Source organism: Dromaius novaehollandiae, chromosome 1 (assembly GCF_036370855.1).
Source record: "Dromaius novaehollandiae isolate bDroNov1 chromosome 1, bDroNov1.hap1, whole genome shotgun sequence".
In the NCBI taxonomy this organism is placed as follows: Eukaryota; Metazoa; Chordata; class Aves; order Casuariiformes; family Dromaiidae; genus Dromaius; species Dromaius novaehollandiae.
Genome location: NC_088098.1, coordinates 214,380,527 through 214,408,033, shown reverse-complemented (window position 1 = coordinate 214,408,033; position 27,507 = coordinate 214,380,527). Strand labels below are relative to the sequence as shown.

The following is a 27,507-nucleotide window of genomic DNA, read 5'->3' as shown; positions in this document are numbered from 1 at the left end:
AACGTTCACGCTTCCAAGGCTTTCAAAGACAAGCAGAATTCTTTCACATGCAGCCTAAATTCCCAATCCTGACTACAGTTAAGGAGAACCAGGTGTCCAAATTCTTTCAGTGATTTAAAAAAACTCAGTGGAAAGTCTGTCTGAAGCTGACTCGGTAGCAAGAGCTTATTCAAACTCTAAACCACTTACATCTGGTATGAAGGGTTTCTGTGAGATGTAATATTCTGTTCTGGCCATTTTATTCTGATGTGAATTCTGTCCAGGGAATTAAATTCTATTAACATTGCACGGTTCAGAGAACACAGAATAAAGCCAACAGCATAATATTTGCAATATACTTACTCATAAAATGTCGTCCACCCATTTTCATTGCTTTTGGTGGCAAGAAGACCTGAGTTGCCATGATACGTCATCATAGCCACTTCATGTCCCTGTGTCGTTACGCTCTTGAGTGCACTGTTGGTACCAATTGTCACCCAGTAGACTTGGCCGTCTGGCACTACCAGCCAGAGAGGCATCCCTGTGGAATCTCTTCGGATGTTGACTAAGTTGCCATTGTTGTCAGTGATCAGGGTTATATCTCCATCTCCGGAATAAGTAAAATTGTAAAGATAATCTCCAGTGGTAAGGCTCTGAGTGTAAAGGTGTTTACCACTGGTATCAAACAAGTAGAGTTCCTGGTCTATGGGTGAGGATAACTCATACAGATTTTGCGTGTTGAGGAATGGTTTGTTCTTCCGAATAAAACGGATTCGGATATTTCCAAGATCAGCAACATACAGCTCCCCATCTGCACACACCGCAAGGGAGGATGGCGCGTTGAGCTTGGCATCCTTGGCATAGCCGTCGTCCCCAGAGAAGCAGTCACAGTTAGCATCATTCTTGCAGTCACAGCTGCTTGGTGCACCGGCAACAAGAGAAATCTCTCCATTGGTGGTGACCTGCCTGATGCGGTTGATCTTTTTCTCGTCAGTTTCAGCAATATACAGGACCCCGTTATGTGAGACAGCCAGAGCGGTAGCAGACTCCAACGTGGCATGGATTGCCACCTTGCTAAGGAGGAAATGGTCCATGCCTGGCACTTGGCAATGCATGGGCCTCCCCGCCACTATGCGCACTTGGTGATTCTCAGATATCTGTAACACAACGTTATTGTCGAGCACGTAGAGCGAATTATCCATGGGGCTGACTGCCAAATCTGTGGGCCACTCCAGACGAACCTTAACAGCAAAACAGCACAAGGAAATTATTATAGTAATACCTTTTTTCATGGTGTGGTTACTAAAGTCAATCTCAATGAGGTAGTTTCAACATGGATTAAAGGGAGAAAGGGTGAAAGAAAGGAATACAACTAATTATTACTGCTTGGAATTGTGGCAGTAGAGGATGCAACCCTGGTGTGAGTGAGGGGGCTTGGTCCCCTGTTGCACAAGGGGGACATATGTATACAGAATCACCAAATCTCAGAATGGTTGAGGTTGGAAGGGACCTCTGGAGATCATCTAGTCCAAGATGATACACCCACACTGCATCAGAGCAGTGACGGGAGCAGGACAATGGGCAGAGAGAGACCTACAGCTCTCACAGCAGTGTCTCTCTGCCTCGTTATCTTTGGTGTGGTGTGAGGTGTCAGGGGCCCATGAGTAGCTACACCAGTGCCCAGGAAATGCAGATGTTTCCAGCACTGTGACAGCGATGTGGAATATGGGAATAAATGAGAGATCCAAAGATTCAAGCAAGATTTGCCTCATCCATACCACCCCACTCGTTTGGACTGATAGAGCCTGGGCCTGATAGCAGACACTCATGCCTGGAAGCTCTGTTGTGCAAAGCACTATAAAATCAATCAGTTAAACAAAACAATGATCCTTTTACTAAAGGATTTTCCAGACAAGGGGCCCAATTCCTCTGGTTGAGCAACACAGACAAATACAGAAAACTGGCAGCTGTGTCAGCATATGCGTACATCCAGAATATAACCACCTATTTTGTGCTTGATGCTGCAAAAATGCAAAATGTCAATTCATGGGAAATTCAGCCTACTTAATTTCATGGAATAAAATACTTCTGTCTTTACAGTGGATTTCACATTATATTGAGAATAATGTAAGAATGGGTTCAAGTAATAGCAACACATTACACTTCTATACTGATAATCCACGCACACCAGTAAACTGAAGCAGCGACTGGAAATGCTACAAGTAAGCAAGAACTGGAAGGTTTCTATTTCCAGCACTGCCTTTCAAGTGGGTCTACTCTTTCAGCCACCAAAGGTTTATATAGAAAAAAACAGGTCAACATTGTGTTGACAGGAGTGAATCAATGCTTCAATATTTTCCTACTGGGGTGTCTTCCCCACAGCAGGGGTGTGGAGGGGAATGGAAAATTAACAGCTCTGATGAATGCTCCTGGTCACCAGGCTTTTAAATAAATATTCAACTAGTTAACAAGAATAGCTATTCTATTATATATATAAATTATATATTCCTTGTTTGACAGCCAGACAACTCTAAGTTAGAGCAGATGGAGTTGGTATGTATCAAGCAGAACAAGAAGAGATCAGGTAAGATCTAGAGGCACACAAGAGATTCATTCCTGGAAAGCCTGTAGTTGAACATTTCTGCCACAGCCATGCTTTGCTTTCGATGCTTCTATTCATGTTCAAATCCTTTTTCAACTTTTTTTTTAAGAGCATCAGTTGCAAGTTATTTAGTTCGTTGTGCCTTCTAACAGCTGGGCTTGTGAAGGTTAGTTTCACGGCTAAGCAGGGTGCTGAACTTTACCTAGTCTGAGTGTCTGCTCTCAAAATCTCCTTCATTTTCTTAGCTCCTGGCCTATTTTAACCCTTCCTGTAGTAAAACACTACTATAGCCTATGGTTTTCTCTTCAGTAATGTATGCCTCCATCCCTTCCAGTGGTCTTTATGCTCTGCAGCCTTGAGTTAGCATCAAGAGCAGAGATTATTCTGAACTGACAAAGGAATTTTCAATTTCTTAAAAAACATTCCTTGTCAACTTTGGCCACTAAATATTTCATGACTTCATGTCCCAGAGGAACATGTCAGAAGAGACCCTTCTCGCCACTGTAAATGATGAAAAGATACTTCCCAAGATGGGTTTTGTGTTTTTCTTTTTAGTTAAACTTGTCTTTGGTGTACGTGTCCATCACAATATGGTTAATCTGTCCATCATGGCACTGGTTAATTTAATAATGTCTCCTGTCATTTTAAGAAAGGAAAGAAAGAAGCTGTAGCTGATATATTTTAGCTCATCTCAGAAGTATTTAAATATGACGTTAGTACATATAAATGACACAACCTGCCAGAAAATAATTTTTAAAACCTGAATCCACAATGGTCTTGTAGTTACTTCCTTTGAAATTCAGTTAAAGGAAAGAATATGCCTGTAAGATGAGAGATGTACTATAAGATGGCCTTTACCCAGCAAAATTTACTTCCATAGAAGGCATGAGAGCTTTTAAACTCATAATTTCAGCTTGTTCATAAATTGTGGACAGTGGGAACGAGTTGCAAAGAAGCAAGAATAGTCTTTTCAAATTAGAGGGAAAAATATGGAGAACAGATTCCATACGGGAGCATGGAAATTATCTAGGTAGTTACAAAAAGGAAATGCTACTGACATCTATTGTGGTTGAATAACAGTACTTAGCCCTCCAGCTATGGTCTGTATTTTCATAGAAGAGGGCAACATTCCTCTAGCCAGACAAATAATGGGTGGCACAAAGGTTTCAAAGGACAGTATCTCTAAACCGGCTCAATTTGACAGGTTGGCCAGTGCCCCACAAAATCAAGTGCTGGGCTGTAACAGATTTCCCTTCTGCACGATTCAAAAGTAAAGCAATCATCAAACTGACATTTCTTTTTCTCTCCCTTTTTTCTCCACCTTTAAGCAGCAGGACTTAAAAGCCCAGCATGATGGTAGCTGCAACCAATTTGCAATCTGATGCAATTCAAGATTCTTGTTTTCCTGCTGTTGCTAATTTTGGCACCACAGCCTCCAATCAGCATTTCCTACATGTTAATTTGATTCAGGCCCAAAATTGTTTGGGGCAAATTAGGATAAGGGTCCGGGGGTGGAGGGGGAGAAACATGACTGGCAGAAAAAAACCCACTGTTCACTAAGTTGTTATAACAAAGCATGTCATATATCCCCATTAAAATGAATACTGCTGCCTGGCCTTTTTAATTTAAAGCAACTAGTTTCTTAAGAAATGAGCCTAATGGAACCTGTTTTCCCAGGCATCTGTGTCTCATGGCTCATCAGGAGCTCTGAAAGAGTTTTATTCTGTGGCTAGGACATCTTTAAAATCTCTCTCCCCAGAGATTCTCTGGGTTAGATCACTTAGGTCTTTCCTTCAGTCTTTTTAGGGTCTCCTTTTTTGACCCAGTCATTTTCATGCTACAAACCATGTAGGCATGTAATTCTCCTTCAAACCTTACCCCTTTGTTAAACTCACCTGGAATTGGCCAATTGTTTCAAAAGGTACTGGGGGAGGCACACAGACACGCAGACAGGGCGAACGCATAAGCTTACTTTCTGCAGAAAAAAAAACAAACCAAAAAGTTGGGCTACCTGAGAAATGTCCATGACAGAGTCACAGCTGAGAGGCCGAGCAGATGTCAAGTCATTGGAACCCAACACAGTTGAGATGATCCCATTCTGATCAATCCGCCTGATCATAGTGCCATCCACAAAGTAGATCAACCCAAATTTGTCCACGGTGATGCCTAGGGAGGAAAAAAGGAAGACAGTCAAAAAGGAAAGGTAACCTGACAGTTAGGAACTGAATGGATTATGGTGTCTGGTCTGATGATAATGGAAGAGTGACACTATTAGTTAGGTCGGGAGCAATACATTTTATGGCACTCAGAATGAATGATGTAGGAGTTGGATACATGGGAGTCCCAGTTATCTGGAGCTGTGAATGGGGACCTTTCCACTGAAGGCACTTCCAACTCTCACTGGCAGATGATGCAATTTAGAAATCCCTGCTCACTTCTGGAAACAGGCAGGGCATTCAGTGACCTGCTGAAAGGAAAAGGTTGTCTAGTAACAATGTGTCCTTAGTCAGCAACATGGTGTACTGCTCATGGTACGAAAATTAAGCCATGTGCATGAAAATATACTGGTGAATGTTCCAGAAACAGTGATGAGAAAGGCTGCAAAAGATCCACCAGGTCAGTTCAGTTCCAGATGGATAAATGTGGAAGGGTTTTGCCTAGGATAATCCTACTAATCTATAGTAATTCACCTGTTTCTGAACATTGCTAGGTGATTTATTTCATTGTCCAAACCTCCTCTGTAGACATATTCTATCATTGGATTTGATGTCTGCCAACAACTGTTACAGACTGCTGATTCTCATTTCCCCACCTGCAGATATGAGCCAGTTCACTTCCCCCTAAGCATCATTTCTCAAGCATTTGTTATGTTAACACAACCTCCTTTAATCCTCTTTATTCTAAGCTAGCTGTATTCTGCATCTTTCATCAGAGGATTTCATGGTGCTTTACACTTACTAATTAGACCTCATAGCAGTTTGTGAGTGTGATCATCTTAATTTCACATATTGGGAAAATATGAGATAAAACAACTCTCACAGCAAGGTCATAGAGAGAGCCAGTGACTAAAGCAGGAATAAGAAGTTAAGGGCCCCATTCACCTCTCTTATATGCTAGTAAAAATTAAGAATAACTCCACAGATGCTAATAGTGTTATGCATCTCATCTATCCTAGGGTTGTAGGACACTGCTCAGCATAATACTTGAGAGTCTTAAAGAACAACAGTAAAATAATGCAGGACCCGGTAACACATCTTTCTATCCAAGTGAAAATTCTGTTTAGAATATCAAGTTGAGCTCTTTGAATATTAGGATTTTCCTGTTTGATTTCTTTGACTAGCAGGGTGGCAATCACTTGGCCAGAAGTAGATATCTACTCTGTGCATCTGAGCAAGTCATCTGCAGCCTTTCTGATCACTGGAGGGAAATACCTATTTCTAGGGTGCTATTCATATCACCCTAAGGAGATGTCAGTAATAGGTTATGTGAATCCTTCTAAAAATGGCATTTTCTCCACATTCACTGTAAAGACAGACTACAGAAATTATGTCTAAAAGAAACATTTATACTGTAGACAGATAAAGTTAGTAAGATGAATCCTTTCTATAATATTTTTGGTGCCATCATGGTGATAGAAATAGTGGAAAAACTGTTTCAAATAGAAAGCTTTGAGAATGGAAGGGATCAGACCTTGTGTTCCTCTGAAATGCTGTTCAGCAGCAAAACTCCTTTGTCTGAAACATTTACCCTCAGTCTTCATCCACTGTTAGGTATGCTGTGAAATACAAATGCAACTGTTCACAGCTCAAAAATTTTAGCCTTTCCTATAGCAAGGACTAATCCCTTGATAGCTTTGAAAATCAAAATCATGGTCTTCAGCTGGCATTATAAGATAACTCTTAGCAGGCATGCGCTGGAAGCCTTGGTGAAGGTGGATAGTCCAGTGGATGATACTTGGAAAAATGTTCACACACAGAAATCCACAGAAGATAATCTAGCTTCGAAGTAATGGCAAGAAGACCTCAGGACTAAGCCATTGCCTGAGAAAAAGAACAAACTTCTCTACTGAGCTGAGAAGAAAGGAAGGATTCAGACAGGACTGCTACCTGTTGACTCAAAGTCAGTTGGGACACTGGTGTTTCAGATCATTGTGTTGAATGGAAGCTGTATGTTTTTGCTGAGAGATAAAGACAGCATTTTGCTTAATCCTTCAAAACTTCTCTCTGTCTGACCAGCATCTTTTTGACCTGGTTTCCAGGCCATCAGAGCAGTGAGGTTTTGGAATAGCCTCCAGGACACTGAGGAAAAACATCGCTGACTGCTTTTAAGGTGGAGTTTAAGTTTAGAGTGGATCGTACAACAGGATTGTTGAGATAACAGATGACAGGGCCAAATGACCCAATATATTGCTTCTAGTTCTACATTCCAATACCTGTGTTTAACTCAGTTAGCAGTTAACAAGTGCTCCTCATATGAGAGGTTTCTTTTGGGATGGTGACCATTGCATCATTTGAAAATTATGGTACAGAGTAGAAGCAAGCAGCCCCGGGCTTCTCGTTATGTCTTTCCAAGAATCTCACTCAGTACTGAAGGAAGGAAAGCTAGGACTAATCCTTGTCCTATGACAAAAAAAGAAACTCAAAGGGGACTGGCAAGCACCTACTGTATATTCTGAATGCTACAGGAGGAGACACAGCAGCAGAGGCCATTTATTCTCCCTATACCACATAAACATATTAATTGTATCTTCTGCACTTTGTCAAAAGCTGCAGAGAGATCTGGCAGCATAAGCATCTTGCTTGCATCCATGGCTTTAAGGAAGATGTCTTTACATGCCATGAGATCTGTCAGCACTGTGCCCTAGTTGGCACCTTGTCAGTGAGTCATCCAAGATATTGGCATATGTCACCTGTCGCTAGCGTCTGCTGTTGAAGGTTACTGCTTCTCTAATTATTTTGCCCTCAAAATGGCAAGTTCTTTAGTGTTTGCTGGTGTATGCTTGACAACCAGAAATACAATTGAGTTCTTTAAGCAATATGGCAGATGTGCTTTTTTGGAAGAGGCACAATAAAGTGTTTAGTTGTTCTTAATTGGCTTTTGTCAAACACAAGAGGGTCTTACCCGTTTCTAGGTTCACAGCTAGTATTTTTCAGGGCTCCTATCCATTAGTCTGTGCGACAGGCCAAAAGTCAGTGAAGGGTGGCAGGCTGGATAATGTGATTTTAAATGAGGCAGAATTTTCTCTCTTTGCTAGTTCCATATGTATTGGATTGGACTTATTGGCAGTGTGCGCTGACAGTTGCTCAGTGTTCAATGCTTGGGTCTGATGGCTGCTCTGATGAACCAGTTACAGTAACAATAATCTGTGCGTCCTTTGGTTTATGGCACAACGTTATTTTGCATTTAGCTTAGACAAAGAACTTGGACACCTGAATAAGTTAAAATCAGATAGCAAAGTTTCCACTTATTGTCCTGCTCTGGGGCAATGGCACACGCATGTGTTGTTATCACAGAGCATTTCTCTGCTTATCCTTCTTTCACAGGGTGCTAAGCAATCTCAGTTGCCTTGCATTTACTATGAGGTTTTGCAGGGTAACAGAGTTTTTAGTCTGCCAAGCCCTAATTCTCCTTTGCACTGCTGGATCCCAGCTGCCCTAGAGAGGCAGCAAGGATTTGACTCAGGTAAGAAAATGCTAAAAATGTAGGTATTATGCAGATTTTTCACTCCCTTCCCATACAAGCAATATTAAGGCCAGGGAGGGAGCATGGCAGGCACTAGACAAGCTGTAGCTCTACCATGATCTCTCGAGTCCATACCATGATCCCCTAAAAAATAGCAATTACTTTAACTTAACTAAGGAGATGACTTGGTTCTCAGGTCACAGGAGACAAAGAGATGGTTTACAGACAACTTTGCCTTTCCTTACTGCCTCATAAGTCAGTCCGCATGCTTTTTTCATGGCAGGTGCTCCAATCCCTTCCTGACTTTAGTTGGCTGTCTTGGAATTAAATCCTCTGGAGCTGGTATAATGAGGAGCCCTGCTCTCCCACAGAGAAGCATCTTTGGATGGACATCTTCTGTGGAGAGGGAAAGGTGCATCTCATGGTTTCATCATAGCAGAGGTCAGACTGGACCTTTTGATAGGGATTTCTATGTTTCCTTTCTGATAATGACACAGTTCCAGTTTCGAGTTGGCTTCTGGAGATGGGCACAGTAATGACTAGTTCACATGTCCACGTAGAGCCAGAGGCCTTGGGTTGCTTTGGCAGAAACATTTCCATAAGGGCATTAAATATTTTCAGCATACCACTGCTGCTGCTGCCACTACCTATGTAGTGTTGCACGTTCAAATTTTAAGCTGTGAGTTATGAAATACATAGGTTATGAAATCATGCTGTTTCTTCTTGGACGGTCTGACATCCCATAAGCAACGACGGCTTGCAGCACTGCACACATCACAACAGTGAGTTGTGCTGAAAGAAAATTGTGACGTGATGACATTTGCTTGAAATGTCAGGATGTTGTAGTGTGAAGAAGTGACAGTGCAACATTATACTGCAAATAGATACTGGAACATAGGGAGTTTGTTCTAAAAGACAAACTGCTAAAAGTGGTTATATTGCACATGTAGCTCTACTTAGGAAAAAAAAAAAGACAAAAAAACTTTTAAGTAAAAGAATAGGTGCTAAAGGAATCCAAATTTGGAGCTTTCTTGTCTGACTGGATGCTGAATGACTGGGTGATAAAAAGGCAGATGAAATTCAATGTCAGTAAGCACAAAGAAATTCACAGGGGAAGAAGTAAGCCTAACTATCCACATGCAACGACAAGCTGTAAAATAGCTCACAGGGAAGAGATTTTGGAATTCCCATGAAAAGTTTTCTGAATAGATCAGCTTCATGCTGTGCAGTGGTCAGGAAGGGAGTTAGAAGATAGGAACGGATAAGGAAAGGCATGAAGAAAAGAACAGAAAACAGTGTTCTGGTCTCAAAAAGGCAGCATTTACTCATACTGTGCCTAAACAAACTGTGGAACTTCTTAGCACAGGATGTTTTGAAGGCAAAAACTAGGTGTTCAGGGAGGTTTCTAGATAAACTGATGGTGGCTTCTGAGCATGGATTCAGGTGCAATCTCTTCTTCAGAAAGTCCCCTGAATACTGATGACTAGAATCGGGAGCACTAGCACAAGTGTCTATTACAGCTATAGTCAGAGACAGGATATTCTGCTCAATCAGATTTTGTTTTGTCCTAAAATGTCTCTTATCTTATTATTTGATTAAAGAACACCCCAACAAATTGAGGAGGATTGAGTTTCTTTTTTTAATTCTGCCAGAACTCGGAAGCCCTTAGTGAACAACTGAGATTTTGTTTACACTTTCAGCAGGACACAGTGAAGGACGTGATCTCTCCCCAAATTAATTACTTCATGTTGCATTGTTTTTTATGGTGCTAAATGAATGAACCCCACCACCACCATGTTGTCCCTTCTGAAACTGTCTTCCTATTGTGTCAGACTTGTCACTGCAATCTCTGTTAATTGCAGGCTCCTTGGCAATTTCTCTGCCACAACATTTCCCGAGGAGAACCACTGGTGAGTACTCAGATGAAAACAAATGCTCTGACAAGCTGCAGTTTTAATTTTTCTTTAGATTGCTTGTAGAAGAGGATCATTATTAGCAGATGATAATTAGAAAGTGGTAACACTTTAATTTGCAAGGATATATTGAAATTCATTAGCATCTGAAAGCTTTGCTGTGCTCCATGGCAAATGAATTGGAAGTATCAGACTGGTTCCTAATAGCTATGATAAATACCATGCTGCCACCACTGTTTCATCTGTTGATCTATTTGTCCTGTATTTGTATAGCCTACGTTATCAGAGAAGCCAAAGACAGGCGAACAGTGAAATTCCAGGGATGCGTTTTATCCATCCTAATATCTTGTCTAAGCTGATCATCTAAAGGTAGTGTTCTGTCTTTCACTGGAGAGAGACAGGAACCTATCTCCAGAGGATACTTCAGATACATTATCCCCTTTGGGCTAATGGAAGCTAACGTGGGAACTGGAAGAGGTGACCAAAGCTATGGAGGAAGGATGCTGTTCAAAAAGCAGAGAATCATTCTGAATGGTGATAGCCATTAGATCGTGTCCTTCAACAGAAGGAGACATGCACTGCCAGAGGATGGTTTATCCTAGTCTAGACACATGGGGTAACATAGAACAAATCAACTTTCACCGTATCAGTTTGTTTCCAGTGAGAAGTACTGGAGCCAAGAAGGTCAGTTCAGACTAGATGCTTAACTGGTCTAAGAGTCTAAAGGTAGACGCAAAAGCATATTTTGATACCCCATGCCTGATTTTCCACTGTCTATGAATTGCTGATTTTCATCTGTCAAAAGCATATTTCCTCAGTGTTTTCCAGCAAGCTGCAAATATCATCTAATTAAAATATCATGAAGTAGAGGCAAAACCCTGTTTCCTTAGAGTCTTTGAGCAAGCTGCTAAGATGTCCTTACAATACACAGATCCTGCTCCTTTGCATGAAGCAATTATGTTCAGTCAAAAGGATCAGCTTTAGCATTTCCAAGAATTTTCCAAGTACGTCCCTGGCCTACTGATATCTTTAGGTACAGACCTGTTTTCTAATTTCCTCTGACCATTCACTTATAGGTGTCTATTCCACTGCCAAGACAGGGAAGCAGAGGCTAACCTGAGGACTACTGGTTACTTGCACAAGACGTCATTTTTATTTCGAACTATTATGAAATACAATCACACCAGTAAAGAGCATTTGCTGGATTTTTCTGCTAGGACGAGCTTCAGTAAAGGTATAAACAATGCTGACATTACATTGTCAGTGTGAGTTTTCACTCTTAATCATTTATTGAGGTGAATGGGAAGTGAGTCACACTTGTCAAAGCTATTGTCCCAGCAGACTGCAAACTCAGGCTAGAACCAGATCAAGGAACACTATTTTCCATTGGAGGTGTGGGCTTTCTGGATTATTATTTTTTTGTTGCCATTTTGCTTCAAGTCATTTCCTCTTTCACCTTCAGTTTACCTCTATTTTGTGAAATTTCAGAGCCATGAGGAATGAATGCATGCATTTTGCAGTTTTATGACTGAGGTGGAAGAACAGCCTCCTGAGAGCTTGATTTGCCAACAAGAAGGATTTCAGAGCTGAAAGCTTTGAACTCCAAAGCTCTGTTTCCGATAGCTGATGTAGACACATAATTCAGCTAAACCTTGCAACCTCCACCCATGTAGGGAAATGAATAATGTTTCTCTTATCTTGTACAAGGGAGAATGAAGGTCCAATAAAAGCTGTTATTTTTACACTGTTTGAACATCAAAGTGGTGTAGAAAACTGGATTACAGATTTCCAGATTGCCTGATCTCATGACTCATCTGCTAGACTGACTGAATCTCTCTGGCCAAGTCTTAAGTTCCTTTTCACTCAGCCCTCCCCACTTCAATGAGACAATTTTTCCTCAGCTCCCACAGGTAGCTGTTCACTTTCTGTATATGTGCCTCTGGCAATACTTCATCCAAATATAATGGTAACCTCATGAGAGTACAGAGTGCTCTAGGAACCCAGGTGGGGTCCTCTGAATATTATGAGGGTAGAAATTTGGCCTTCAGTTTTTTTTGGCAAAGAGCAGGCCTCCCAAGGTAATTTCTTCTGTATCTTGCCAGGAAACACTAGCCTATATGTAACAAAAAAAGAATCACAACTAGAGCTGACACAAAAGTTCACTAAATCAGTTTCTTGGATGCAGTAACAATAATGTCATCTCTATGTCAAGAAAAATAACTTCCTAACAAATCCAGCCAGGAAGAGAAACAACAGCTCAGCTGCCTTCGTCTTGCCTGCTTTGTGAAATAACTTGTTAAAGGACCCCCAGGTTTTGCCAAGAGGCTGCTTTAAGGGGAGGTTGAGATAGGCTCAGAAATTGCTGTGGTAATAGGAAGGGGGAGAGCTACTGCTTCCAGCTGCAATGAACAGAAAACCTGCAGTACATTTGATGTCAAAGGAAGAATTCATAAAGGATTTCCCAGCATCCTACCAACTGGGCAAGAAGTCACACAACAGGCAAAAGTGCCATATCTCTAAAAGCATTCCTAGGGTCAAGCTCTGCATGGGGGGCCTTCTCTCCCTTCTTTACAAACACTGCAGAAAGTGGCTGCACCAGCAATACCTTCCTCCTAATCTTCACACCGTCCATGTGGCTTTTCTGAGGAACTGTGGACAGCTGGGAGGAGCGACATCCTCCATATGCAGAGCTTGTTACCTTGAGACTGACAGACTGAAGTCTTGGCTACACAAGGACTGCATATGTTTGGCTAAACCTGTTTTGAGCCAATTCAGTTAGCAGTCATGAAGGCTGTGTGATGCTTTTATTTTGGTTTGACTGTGCTTTCATCAAATTTAAGTAGGGTAATCAGGAATCAGATGAAGTTTCACTGAATTAGACCATTCTTTTATCAATATTAATATCCGCCCCGCTGTACGGATTTAAATCATATTTTATAAAAAGCTGGATGCCATGATAGCTAGTGTCAAGGTATAAATTTGAATTTTATTTACCTGAGATACCAAAGGGTTTTTCTGCTATTTTATATATAGCAATGCTCACAGAGCTTTTTTTATGCCAAGAAAGCCTCAGTAAACTGAGTGTAAGTAAATCCAGTCTAAGGAGGGCTAGTGGCTAAGTGGGATATAAAATTGATGGGTGGTTTCATTCAATTGCCCTTTGGACATGTGCCAATCATTACACTCCTCTGGTCTGGCACTCCTCCTGGCCACCTCAATAAAAAGACCCAGGACTGGCTGAGTGTGAGACATACCCACTTATTTCTAACGTGTTAGTGGTCAGCTTGGGAAGGCCTGTAAAATCCTAGGGCATCTTCTGTCAGGAGAGGAGAGCAGACTCCAGAGTAATTAAGCTAGCCCCTTTCAAAAAGGTCCCTTTAAAAATGCCTGTGGAGAAGAAGCAATCTCACCCCTGGGATTTGTAAGGGTAGCGTCGGTGCCTTTGCCTCCATCTCCGCAGCGGGTATCATCAAATGGTAGGCACTGATCTCCCGTTCCGGCCAAGACCTCTGAATTCTTCACAATGTCTTTCACGGATGTGGTTGACTTGATTTTATAGATGCGTCGGCTGTTGGTGTCAGAGAGGTAGATGGAGCCAGTGATTGGATCTGTGGTCAAGTAATACTTATGAGCTGGGCTGTGGCTGAAAAACAAGGGTATGATGTTATTATTTTTTGGATGATGTTTCCTTAAGTAAATAGGCAGGGTTAGCAGTTTACAGGATAAAAATGCTCAAGGCAGACAGTGGAAAAGTAAGGCAGCGCTGTATTTAGCAGTGTTAGTATATGATGTGTTATAGCCTGGGTTCCCCAGGAATATGTGTTACCAGCAGCTGTGCCTGGGAGCCTTCTCTGACAAGGAGGTCAGCCAGCAGAGAGGGCTCCATGTCCACACTGTTCACCTCTTGCATCCTCCAACCTGGGATGACTGCATTCAACCTGCCTGTGGAATAAGCTGTAACTGGCACTAACATCCAAGCTGTGCCTCGGCATTTTCAGGGAAAGGGCTAGTTGGCCAGAGCCAAAACCATGCCACGACTGCTGCAAATTGAGTTCCAATTCCCGGGATTGTTTAATTTCCTTAATACAGACATAGCCCTAAAGCACTGATGCTAGCATGCCAGCTACTGAATGGAAAACATGGGACACTAAACCTAGAAAACAAAGCAAAAAAAACCCCCTGCTCGCAAAAAAATCCAAGACAAAAACCCAAATCAAAACCCCAGATAGAAAGCATTTGAAGATATATTTTTGAAAAGCACTGCATCAGAGCTCATCTGGTGTTCCTGCCTCCACAGCAAAACTCCCATCGACTTGAACAAAGTGCCTAGAGTCCTGATCTGTCCCTGTGGAAATAAGGGGGAGTCCTGCCACTGAATTCAGCTGGACCCTCAACGAAGAGAGAAGGTGAATGACCCTTGGCGTGTCATGCTTTGCCCTAAGTAACAACATGAACTAGAAGAAGGGCTGAGTAATCAAAACTACAGTTCCCTGTTAAACCACGTTCACTCACTGCTTCCTTGAAAACAAGAAAGAGTGGTGGAGAAAACAGTGTGAATAGACAGAAAAATAATGCTTTTAGTTACGCAGCAGTAAATGAACCCAAGACTGAAGAAATGGATATACGAGGATCCACCATTTGGACACATTCAATGGAATCGGCCAGAAATAACCAGATGAATTTAGACACAATTTTTAGGTATTGTCTTTGAAGGATTCTATCTACAGTTTAATATGGTTTCCTTTTATTAAAATTAACTGTTTCCTAATAGTATCTATTGAGTTGCATCTGTTTTGAGTTTTAAACCAACAGATTAAAATTGTAACACCTGCTGCATGAACATAGCTCTCCTTCCTTCTAAGAAAGGCTAAGTAATAACTAGAACACGCATGAAGTATTCTCTGCTTTTCTCCAGAATACCTCCAAAATGTCCAAACTTATCAGCTCCTTAGCATTCATATTAAATGTATAGGCCATAGTTCACAATTTTGCACTTAGTGGAATTATTTCAGAAGCTGGTTAGAAACCTAAGTGTCTATCACAGTTGACTCTGTCCCTCATAATACAAAATTTCCACTCTTCTTCAACCTTTATGTTAGGAAAATTAACCCCTCTTCAGGCACATAAAATATACTGAATTATTCTCAGTTTTAAAAAGCCATAAGCTGGTCCTTCATTCAAATTACTTAATTCTTTAGGAAGAAAAGCCTTTCTGATTTATTCGGGAATATCCCTTGTGATTTATCCTATTAAAGTCTGAACAGATTTCATCTCCACAAATGACACTGATTCTTGCTAAATAAAATGCTCTGACCTTCAAGACAGCTCCAGCCTGACAGTTCAGTCTCCATCTGTATTCCTTCCCAATGACAGCAGGCTGGTAGGGTATTATTTCATTTACCTGCATGTCACTCACACTAAGCAAGTGGCTTCAACCCTGGTGGAAAAAGTTCCCTACGAGAATCCATCATCTATTTTATCAGGGCCTCGCATTTTCAGCTGACTGTCTTAACAAAGCTCAGCTGAATGTCAGTCAGCTTTTGAGCTGTTCTTAATCTCTGTTTTGCATGGGAGGTGGACAAGGAGGAGAACATTTTTAATGACACTTCGCAATTCTTTAATATCTTTGCCTGGAAAGCATAGATACCTTTCACTGAGTCTTACAGTAGGTCATTTGCAGATGGGCAAAGGCAAATGACTTTCCTAAAGATGGAAAAAACCTGATGTTCCTGTTTCCCCATCCCAGCACTATCCTTATAATTTATTTTTCGATTTCGTAGCCTCACTACAGTGAACTTAACTATTGACTACAACTTTGTGGGAAAGAGAGAGCTCTTAACTATTTCTTAATGAGAACTTTGGTGTAGAATGGACACGGAAACAAATGCTAGTTTCTTTTAACCACTGATCAGAGAACCACATAAAAGTGAAACATTTATCCAGTAAAAAAGCTGAATGGTAATTCCCACCAAAATCTGTCTAGGTAAAAACCTGTCATACCAAGGTAGCATTCGGAGTAGTTGCTGGTAACCCAGGGTGACTTTTACTAAAGAGATCCTGTTTTTAGATTCTTCAGAAATAAAGGGTTGAAATCAGGCTAAAGTGTAATCCTCTGTGCAGCTTGATACCACACACGCACATATATATTTACTAGCAAATGCACCTCGGAAGAGGTGGAGGTAGAAATTTATGTTAATTAAATTACCCATTGGATGATGATAATCATGAGTCACTTAAAAACTATTTTGGATGTCACCTGGTGAAAGGCTCCTAAGACATGTAATTGCCCTTCTAAATCTGATGTTATTAATGGTACAGGCAGCCCCAACACCAACTACTTCTTTGCAGCAGTGTGGCTCTGGATCAGCAATAGGAAGCATTGGTTCACTTGTGTTGGCCAGACTTCTTATTTTTACAAGCATGGCTTATGATGGTCTCCTATGCGCTGATCCATTCATAGGACTTTTGTCAAAAGGAAGGCTTCCTTGGATGGCTTATGGGATGGAGTACTGAAGCTGGAATACTTTGGAGCAGGGATGGTAAAAGGCAAGCTGTTAAGAATGACCGAGCTGGAATTTACCCCACTGGCTTTGGTCAACAGTTTTCACCACTGTGCCGTGTTCTGCCCTTGCATAAATTGCCCAGCAGTGTACACTGAGGATTTTGTTTAACACTTTGAGGTCCTTCAGGATGAAGGCAGCTAGTTCCAAACGTTAGTTCCAAAAGTTTCAAAACTACTTCCCTTCATCTACGATAATGCATGAGCACTGAAGCCCTGAACACTGAGGCTTTGCTTTTTATTCAAAGTCACAATCAATAGGCAAATCCAAGTAGAAAATTGGACTGAACTGAACAACAACTGAAATAAATCTGCCTGGGGCAAAGCAGAGATTCTTTTTTTTTCTTTCATCCTCTCTCATTGCTCTGTTAGATAAGGGAGCAAAATAAAAGACAGGATTTTGTACTATTCAGAGGACTTAATCGGTTACAGTATTTGTAGTCTTAGAATATTTATCCCCCATATTGAGACTGCTGCCACTGGAAATGGGCTAAGGGTGAAAAGTTAAGGGTGAAGAGCTGATTTCCCATTCAGATCTTTCCTATTAAGGTTTTTAGAAGAAACACTGAGTGCTGCATTGATGTTTTAATCCCCTGGAGCAACAAAGCAAGGTTGCAGGGATGGGGTGGGCTGATCTCTAGCCAAGAATACACAGTTTGGGTGTGCACTAATAACTACACCATCAGTGGAGTCACTGGGAAGTGAGGACAGTTTTCATAAGCAGAAGTCCTGCATACCAACATGAAATGTAAGTGAAAGAGCATCCTTATATCGATTGTGCTACAGTGATGTGCTGGGAAAACACAGGGAAATCTTTCAGATTCACAGTGATCCAGTGGGTTGGGGTTGCATATAGGCTTTCCCATACACCTTTCTTGTCCTATTCCTTTTTTCCATTCACATTATTTGGACAAGATAGTGTCAGCACCCTGTGCGGTGCACTGCAGATATGTTAAGTGATTCAGACTCTGTTTTAAAATGCTTATGCTTTACTTGATTCCTTACATACGGGCAGAAGGAAGGAAAGGGGTGAAAAAAATGGGTGAATAGGCAGACATGTGGCATTCATCTGGATTACTTCTGTAGCACTATTATAGATGCACAGACTGAAAGCAAAGGTCGTTATTGTTTCCTTGGGCTTAGAAGAGACTCAGGAAGGAACCTCCTGCTGCAGAGTGGGGGCCAGGCTCTAAGTGATAAAGTTTGGAAGGAGATTGTCCTTGGTTTTGGCAGGTTATCCTGTAGTATCAGCACAGCAGACTACCTTTTTACTGGCTGCTGTTCAAAGCCAGTGGTATTCATTTCACTGAGCTTTAGATATCTGCAGGGCAGATACCTACATCTGAACTGGCTGCCTCAACTCCCTTTATAGTCAAAGGAGAGAAATAGCAACTTTTTAGGTATGATTCATCTGACCTGTTCTCAACATTTATCTTAAAAGATGAATAGCACCTAGTTTTCCAAAAGCAAGGGTATCTACCACCTCTTCTGAAGGACAGCTTCTGTTAATGGTAACAGTATTTTGCACTTAGGGCACAATCCATTGAACCTATTTTAGACTTAAGGCCTAGGAAGAAAAGAATGATGCTTGAGAAGCACCTGTTGATGACACACAGGGTTTAGAAAACTGGTGCTGTTTAGACATGAACTTTACAAATGTCTGAAGTTAGGTGAAATTAAGTGCACCCTAAAAGACCCCAAGTCTGACCCAGAAACTCCTATGTTCTTAGAAAGAGTAGATGGAGGCCGAGCATAATGGGTGAATGAGGGAAATGAAGGTACCAAGGGTCATACTCAGACTGCCTATTCTATATACTTAGCCTTGCCATCATGAATACTGGGGCTTGCAATTTCAAGAGAGTAATTACTCAGACTGTCTATTCCATAGAGCTGCTGGGCTCTGGCTCCCACTGTGATCAACGGACAGGAGCAGCCACAACACCAAAGTTATTTACTGGATAGAGTTGATCTGAATAAAGCTCTGGTACTTTGTTGGATCCGATGTCTCTATTTTAGCACATGAAATCACCTCTGTAAAACCTTCTGTGTTAGCTACCTTCTTCCTCTCTGATCCTTGCTGGCCACATGCATTTGCTGGTGACTAAAGAACTATTGAATTCCTGAAGCCAAGAGTTTTTTGTTCAGTGGGGCTGCGTTTCCATGGCTCCATGCTAAGCACCCTGCAGCTCACAAACAGAAGATTTTTATTATAGCTTGTGTGAGGTACCGGTCTTTTTTTCCCTGGGTGACACTCAATAGATTAGTACATAAGGAGGCCACATAGTGCAGCGAGCTGAATTTATACTTGGCCTTTTAGTGTTTTCAGTTTGTGTGCGATGCCCAAAGCTCTTCCAGTGTCACAGGCTGGGTAATAAAACTTCGTAACAATGCCGTAAGCCAACCCATAGACTGCAAAGGACTTCTGATCTGATCCTAGGGCAATTCTCTTAGACATCTCTTTTTGCCACTAATTGTAGTTTTATTTCTCTAAGACACAAATGGAAACAAGAAAGGAGGAATATATTTAAGTGTGGCCACTTTTTGCACATCTTCATGACATAAATGCCTCACTGCCCTCCATGTTCCTGCAGAGAAAAGATAATGCTAATCAAAGGCAAATTATTATTGTCATGCTTGGAAAAAGTCATATTACCGAATGATAGATGGGCGTAAAATTGGGAAGCATCACAATTTGGTGATATTTTCTGACTTAGCTGACATCCCCATGTTGGCCCACAGCCATTTCAGCTGTTACAGAGAATTGAACCTCGGCTACCTATGCCACGCTGTAAAACTAAGCTCCAAACCTAGAAGGCTACTTAGGAAGGGAATAAATCCTCCTCCAACAATGAGGAATGTTTTGCATACAGATTGCAACCTTTCCAAACCACTGAGCTTCACTCCTGTGCATCCCACCCTTTGCAACTACCATTGTCTGTCACTGGGCTCAAGCTTAGGACCTGCTGGAGCTCAAAGTACAGCGACTGGAGCTTTAGCTAAGACTACATGCACCCGTTTCTTTGTGGCTCAGGAATGAAGAGGTTTCCTAACAAAAAGTATTATGGCAAATGATGCAGGACATCTGCTAACTCATATCAGTGAGTCCTCTAAGCTAGTTACAGGTGGGAATGTTTACGCTACAGCTCCTCACCTTCTCCCTTACTGGTCCCCTTTGGACTGCATTGAAGGAGGCAAGCCTTGGCTTTCTTTTATTTCACTTCATAGTTTTTAGGAAATGTCTTAAGGCTGAGGGCCTGCCAGCTTTGTATGACTCTGGTGGCATCTGCAGCATTTGTGGCCAGTCCATGTATCTTGGTTCAGCTATTGCCTTCATATATATAAACTCTTCTAATAGCTATTCAGCTGCTGCCCTTCACCATCATAGCAGGTGGACTTCAGCGGCTCTGTTTTTCTAGGGCATTAAGGATACAACCTGGCTGTTCCAAAGAGAACTGAGTTTTTTTATTGCTTTCATATGATGTGAAGGAGGAGCTAGGGGGCTGGAATTCAGCCCAATGAAGGTGTCTTGCATACACCCCCTGCCCCCATTAATACAAGTTTTGTGCCAGTCCATTATACATGGGAAGCTCAGCCCTTCATTAATGCTTTGTCACTAAGACACAAAAGCAGTTTCTACTCCATTGCATTTGCAGGCATGCAGATATAATAAACATTTCTGCTTTTGCACAGCATCTACGAGTCAAAGGAACAACAAATAAAAAGCATGTAGCAAGAAAGAAATCCCCAATCCCAAGTGCAAACATCCCCCAAACAAAAATCCCGACTCCGCAGTCTAAGCTCCTAATTTAGCAAGCATCTAGGGAGAGGGATGGGAAACTTGTCGGAGTTAGAGCGGTCCTTGCAAATGCAGATGGTGACAGTAGGTTGATGTCTTCCTGAATGCAACTGGTTGAATCAAACCCACTGAAACTCCAGTGAACCCAAGTGACAAATATTCTTAGTGACAAAGCTCCAATTTCAGAGTCTCTCTTTCATGTTGTTTTCTTGTCATTACTCTTTCTCTTTTTTATTGCATTTCCTGGCTAAGGTTCTAAGTTACGCTGTCTCACATCTGAGCCTGACATACTTTCACATAATGTGAAGGCTCTCTATGAAGATCTCAAACTGACAGATAGTTAAAAAACTTACTTCCTTAGGTAGGTGATGCTCGGTACAGTTAGCCCTTTATTATGCCTGCTAAACTCCTCAAACTCAAAAGGAAGACATTTCAAAATATGAGAATTATTTTTCCATCAAAGCCATATTCAAGTGACCTGTACCCCGAGGGTGCCCTCACTTTACTTTCTTGGTTAATTCCCATCCACTTTTCCTTCCACCCTCCTCCTCTTGTTACCTTGCTTCTGATGCCTATGTCTAGTTCTCTCTGTCTACAACTATAACAGATCATGCAGAGTCTGTGTGATCTCGCCCTCTGATTAACGGCTTCCAGTTCTGATGACTGATCGCCTACGTCAGTTTTAATCATGCCAGCTTCATTTGCTATTGAATCATCTAGAAATGGTACTTGTGGCTCACTGTGTAACAACATGCAACAAGACAGGGGGTGGCATAAGAATTCTCCACTGGTTGGCTTACCTATGTCTGAAATCTTTATTTCTGACAGAAGACAGGAAAGCAGGGAATAGAAGAAAGAATGAAGTGTTAGCGGCTCAGTTCGAAGCATTATTAGCAGATTGAAAACTTGACAGTAACTGTATCATACAATGCAATAATAAATAAAGACTTAGCAGGAATGACACTGATATATTTTATATTGGATATTACTTGTCAGTGAGCTCACTTATGTACTGCTGCATATCACAAAGGAAGTGTGATCTCACCTGCTTGGAGTTATTCACTTATGCAAGAGATAGGACCAGGCAGACTTTATCATAAAGAGAAATATTGAGCTAATATATGTAGATACCGCTATCTTTACAGCTTTTTCCACTATCAGTCAAAGCAATACCTCGTGATTTGCAAAGGTAACTTAACAGTCGCACAGTTATGGGTGGCAATTCATTGCCTTAACCTCATGAACTCTAGCCCAGAGGACTGAAACCATGATGATCTGGACTTTTTTAATGGGTCTAGTTACATAAATCAACTACAGTTAACTGTGACCCACAATGCATTTGCCTTTCCCCTCTGCAACAGAACACTGCACTCTAAAAAAACACACAAAACCCAAGTAGTGAGGGTGTTAATCTCCAAGGAGATGTTGATCTGAGAAGGCACAAACAAAATCCCTTTAGTCCAAAAGCAATGGCTTTCCTCCCATAGCTTCTAGTCAGCCTGCATCTGAACCTACTTGCTTTATAGCACACCAGAGTGAAGAAATGTTTATTAGATCCAGTAACCTAAGTGTTTCCACAGATTAAGCAGCAATGGTTCCAGCAGATTTAATGCTGGAGTAAATTTAACTTTGTGGCTCTACGCAAAACCCAGCAAGGCCACTCTTTCAAAGCTCCCAATTTTCTCTTTTCCAATCAGGAAATATTCTGCAAAAGCTCTGTTGGGTCTGGTATTTCCAGTGACAATAAACCAGGGATTGGATTTTCGAAATTATACTTCTGGGAATGAGATCTTAATCCCACTGAGTCGCATTGGGATTTGGGCCCCAAATCACTTAGGCTCCTCTGGAAATCTCACCTTTGGTCATTAAAATAACTTTTTGGCACTGGAAGAATATTATGTTCTTTAATACGCTCCAGGGCAGAAGATTTATCCCAGCTTCTAGCCTTACAAATATGAGAGATATTATATTCTTGTGTATAACATGATGGAATAGCAGGAATTGAGTTCTTGGTTATTTACTCAAAATACAACCCAGCCCTCTGGGATGTGACTGTAAACATAGCATTGTGGGCCTCCTTATTCAACGTCTCCTGATTCCTTGTTTTGCTGAGAGCATAGCAAGACACTTAGTCTTTAAGGGCAGCCTTGTGATAGTTGTCTGGATTTTTTGCTTGTACATCATGATCTACAGGCAAGGTTTTGCATGTCAAATTAGGCCTTCAGCAAGATCCTGCAACCTTAACGACTGCAGTTTGTTTGTAAAGGAGGGACTAACTGGACCTTAGAAACCAATTCTGCTGCAGATCAGCTATTTCATTTTTAACTGTGGCCTCATGGAACAAACGGGAATACAAGACAATGCTGTGTGGGGCCCTGCTGCTGTAGTAAGCTGTGACAGGTCCTTTCACATAGCAGTTCTTGCAGAAATCGGATCTTTCGTCCCCAAAGCCAGCAAACATGACATTAAATCTGAATATAATAGGAAGATTCTTACTTCCTGGGAGATGCTCACTTTCCGGCCAAATCTTCAGTAGTAAATGTGAACATTCCTACCAAGCTAACCTCCTCTTGACCTCTAAGGCTTTAGATCAGGTTCTTCAAGTAGAGAAGCCTCATTTAGAAACACTGGTTTAGCTCTACTGACTTTCATGGAATAAGTCTTCTCTGGCCATGTAAAGAGTCCAGAATCAGGCCCTGGTAGTTTGAAGTGGGCAAGCAGACTTGTGCAAATTTTAGAAGGGAAAAACATCACCAATGAGGTTAATATAGAACATCAGTTCAATCATAATCTATTTCATTTTCTCAGAACTTATGGCAAATACATCATATTCCCTCCTCTTTCTTGTTTTTAATGCGTGTTTCTTGACAAGCCTTTCTCTCTCTCCTGATATTTTTCTCTTTCTTTGTTAGCTGGGATAAAGGGAAGCACTTCATTTACTTTCAGATGATTCATATATATCTTCACCCAGACCCTGCTGCTCAGCTGGGAATTGAGGGGAGTAAATGTATTTGTACCCAACAAAACAACCAGAAAAGCACAGAATCTGTGACTACCTTGGTGATCATACTATCCTAAGTATGAATGATCATCTGTCCTGATTAACCTCTACATGTCACCATCAGTTCTGTGTCCTTCCAAGTTCAGGTTATCCTGGAGGCCGACTGTTAATTTTAAGAATTCCCACTTGCCTCGAACAAGGCTGAGGGGAACGCTTTTACACAGTTTGAGTTAGCAGCACAGAAACGCAACAGAATATTTTTTGTATATGGTTCAGTTTTGGATGAACTTGGTAGGCCAAGTGTCTCTGGTGTAAGTCCAAGTAAGCAGAGTTGCAGAAGAGGTGAATCCAGACAGCCCTTTTTTTTTGTTTTATTGTTGCTTTTTATGAGTTTTGCCCATTTTGCTTATGGGTACCTAAGATTTGTACAGAACTAAAGTGCATAATTATAACTGGCCGCATGCAGCACAGTGTACCTTAGCTCCAGTATGTTGGTGACATTGCCAGAGGGAAAGATCCTTCGGATGTAGTTGAAATCTCCAACATAAAGGCTTCCATCAGACCCACATGTTAGGGCAACAGGAGCCAGAAGTTTGTTACCATCTGCAAGACCATTGCAGCTTGGACAGGAAATGCTACGTCTGCGACCGTTGCCCATAATGCTTCCAATTACAGGTGGCTGCTGAGAAATAAACTGGTTTTCCCCATTTCCTTTATGCAAGATGCCTAGAGGTTGAAAAAAATTAATAAGGAAATTAAAACAGAGACAGGGAAACTGAGACTCAAAGAGAGCACAAAATGGCAATGCTGGATGCTGATGGGAATTTACCACATGCAAGGTTTACCATCTTTTATAGCACTATGTTTTATGTTTTCAAATGAGGGGACCCCTATCTGAAGTAAGCATTTTTTACAGCCCCATCACATTTCTTACAGCTTAAAAGGATGTGGGGAGATCAAGATTGTCTTTGCTTACCCTTGCACATTGCAGGATGTATCTGGGTGGATTTACAGTCAGAGGTAGGTCCAACCTGAACAGACTCCCTTGCTTTGGAGCCCCAATCCAGCCTAGGAATATTTTGCCTGTTAATCCCATTCTTTTCAGGCAGTACAAAGTTAGAGATGCCAATACGTTTCATGGACACTCAACCACTTCACCATGGCCAGCTTCTTTTGGATTTATGTATACCATATTGCTGCTAAACATAGGTTACTATAAATAATTTGTTGGTAATTTGTGTGTGAGAGCACATGTGTTGGTCAGGTTTCTTTCCTTTCCTTTGCTTGAATTCTTAATGATGATAAACAACAGGGCCTTGCAACCCTGCATTATTCCTCTGTCGTTTGTTATAGTCAACCTACCACTTTGTATGTTTAGGGCATGGTGTTTGTCCAGAGACCATCCTCCAAGTTTGGATGCATCAATTTCATAACCCTGAAGCACAGCCGTCCTCTTCTCCCATAGGATCAAGTCAGGACAAGACTCATATTCATAACCCACAGAAACTATGAGCAAGAGAAAAACAAAAGATCTCCCAGATTAGTAATCCAAAAATGCACATTCTATAGACAGACCAGAGTTTCAATTGACTGGGGTAAAGGCATTTCTGCAGGCAACTGCCAATTTCATCTAACGTGTCATCATAACAATGCAGAGTCCTTATATTTTCCTCTTTAAAGGCCACCCTGCATTAAAAAAAGGTCAATACAGTTGTAGATTTTGGCCAAATGTGCTAAATATTTAAAAGGCACTGATTTAACATCTATTTTAAAACAATGGGTATTCCAAGAGTGTAAACCACTGCTGGTCTCATAAAGGGTAGCATTCTGCTTTTGTCTACTATCTCTGCCCTAAGATCACATATCAGGAATTTGCTAAAAATCATGGCCTTACTTGGAAAGCTAAAACTTATACAAATGAAGCAAGGGGCACTAAGTCCATCACAGACAAGAGTCCTAGACCGGAGTTGAACTGTGGCAAGTGTTAATGTCAAATGGCCAAATAGAAAAACATAGTTTGGCTTGCCATGTTGTCTGATGTTAATAAGGAGTAACTCTGCTGAACATATTGGAGTCACTTAAGAGCAAAATGATGTCAGTAGAAGGAGAATCATGTTTTTGATAGAATAATGACTACTTTATGATTTTCTCAGAAGTAAAACTCTGCTCTTCTTCTGCCCTGTCTGATCTTTTCAGCACTAACTGCTTAAACAGCAGGAATTGTAAGTTCTGCACAAATGAAAAGCAATTATACAGCTCATTTTTTGGCCAGATAAAAATAAAGGTCTGATCTTACAAGTTTCCCAGTGTCTCCTGAAAAGTGCTGAGCACAGAGCGAACTCAGGATCTCTCATCAAACACAGCCCTTTGCAGGATCAGACAACATCACAGGAATATGTAATTTAGGAAGTGAAGGCTTGATATTTTCCACTGTGCTAGAGTTTGAGATCTCTCCCATCTTGCTGATATCATTGCCTTGGCAGCCTGAAAGATCTAGACTACACTCCATTGAAGACCTGTGACTGAAATTCCTCTGGCTGTCCATCAGGTGGGAAGCAACCACTGCGAAACAGCATCGGCTGTATTCACTATACCTTCAAAGTAGCCCCTTCCCTCCAGCATCTTTGTCCCACAGGACAGACTAAGTGAGGTCTGGGATGCCACCAAGAAGAGGAATAAACCGTGTCTCGGCATACATATATGCACAGCACAGCTTCCTGCCTCAGCAAGGACTTCAGCTTCTGCCCCTGCGGAGTGGATGACATTGGATATCCTGCTGAGGTGCTGTGGATGTAGCATGCTTAGTATGCGGGGCCTGGCTGTCCACTGCCTTGTAGTTTGTGACCTTTTTTTGCAGGTGTAAACAAATGCGCAAATGAGAGAAGAGCATCAGGCCTCAGTTTGGGATGGTGTTCTTGAAAAGGCAACAAAGGGGAAACCATAAGATCAGGGTAATTCTGAAGGCTAGGCAGAAGGAGAGGTGGAGGTTAGATCCCAGTTCTAGAATGCCTTTCCAAGTAGTGCGGACAGCTCTTAGCTATAGGTGAGAGGTAGTAAAATAGTCCCAGCTCATTCCTTCCGTATGAACATGATGGTAGCAACTCAGGATGTATGCGCTGGAGAAGCATTCATCTGTTAGGCAACGCATGCTGTCTGAACAGCTGGGCCCAGCCCTCCCCAAGGTAACAGCTATGGACCAGCACCACTCATATTATGTGTCAGCAGTTGGACCACATTGATCTGGGGCAAGGTTTGTGCAGTGCCACTTAGCTGCTTCTAAAGACAGACACTGGGGTCACTTACCAAAGGCTTCCGAGAGCCCATACACCTTCTGGCTGTAGACATCTGTCTTATCCCAGATGAAATAATAGGACAGGTCCGGAGCAGCTGCAAACCACTTTCTGAAGAGGCGTCCCTCGACAGCCACCATGAGATGGACTTTCATGAGGTTGAAGGGAATCGTGGGGTGGGTCATGCTGATCCTCAGGACTGATTTGTAGCCAGCTGTGCGACTGCTCAGGTAACTCACTTTTATTTTACTACCAGAAATGTTAATCTCCTCCTGTAGAGCCTGTGGAAAAGCAAAACAGGAGGTGTTAAATCAGCACTGAGCAGACAGGAAATGGCAGTGAAGCTGTAATTAATCAGACAATTACATCTTTATAAAAGCTCTGGCAGACGTGTCTAAAAAAGCACATTTAGTAGGCACCAGTTATGAAATCATACATGCAATTTATAGGGTTAGTTCTCAAGGGAGAGGAATGTCCCCCTCTTTGTCCATCTCTATTACATATGAGAACAGGAGAGCAAAGTATCAAACTTAAGTAAGTGTTGACAACAGGACTCACTGCAGAAAGGACTCCCTATGGAGCTTGGAGAAAGAAGCTTGGTGTCTGAGACGATTCCAGCCCATCAGCATAGCTTCTGTTTTCTCTCTGTTTTTTATCTGCACAGGTTTTTATGGCTGCTAATCTT

At 41.6% G+C, this 27,507-nt stretch overlaps 1 protein-coding gene across 5 annotated transcripts in view; it reads right to left on the bottom strand.

Annotated features, from left to right (window-relative positions):
- The window catches only part of TENM4 (teneurin transmembrane protein 4), a 587,496-nt gene that overhangs the window by 46,165 nt on the left and 513,824 nt on the right, over window positions 1–27,507 (bottom strand). For all 5 annotated transcript variants that reach the window (XM_064505185.1, XM_026096126.2, XM_026096128.2 and 2 more), the window contains 6 exons: window positions 26,836–27,103; window positions 24,895–25,038; window positions 24,009–24,258; window positions 13,587–13,819; window positions 4,593–4,747; window positions 343–1,220 (listed from right to left, as the gene is read on the bottom strand). In XM_064505185.1, coding sequence (XP_064361255.1) covers window positions 343–1,220; window positions 4,593–4,747; window positions 13,587–13,819; window positions 24,009–24,258; window positions 24,895–25,038; window positions 26,836–27,103 — 1,928 coding nt within the window. The remainder of the gene's footprint in view (window positions 1–342; window positions 1,221–4,592; window positions 4,748–13,586; window positions 13,820–24,008; window positions 24,259–24,894; window positions 25,039–26,835; window positions 27,104–27,507) is intronic.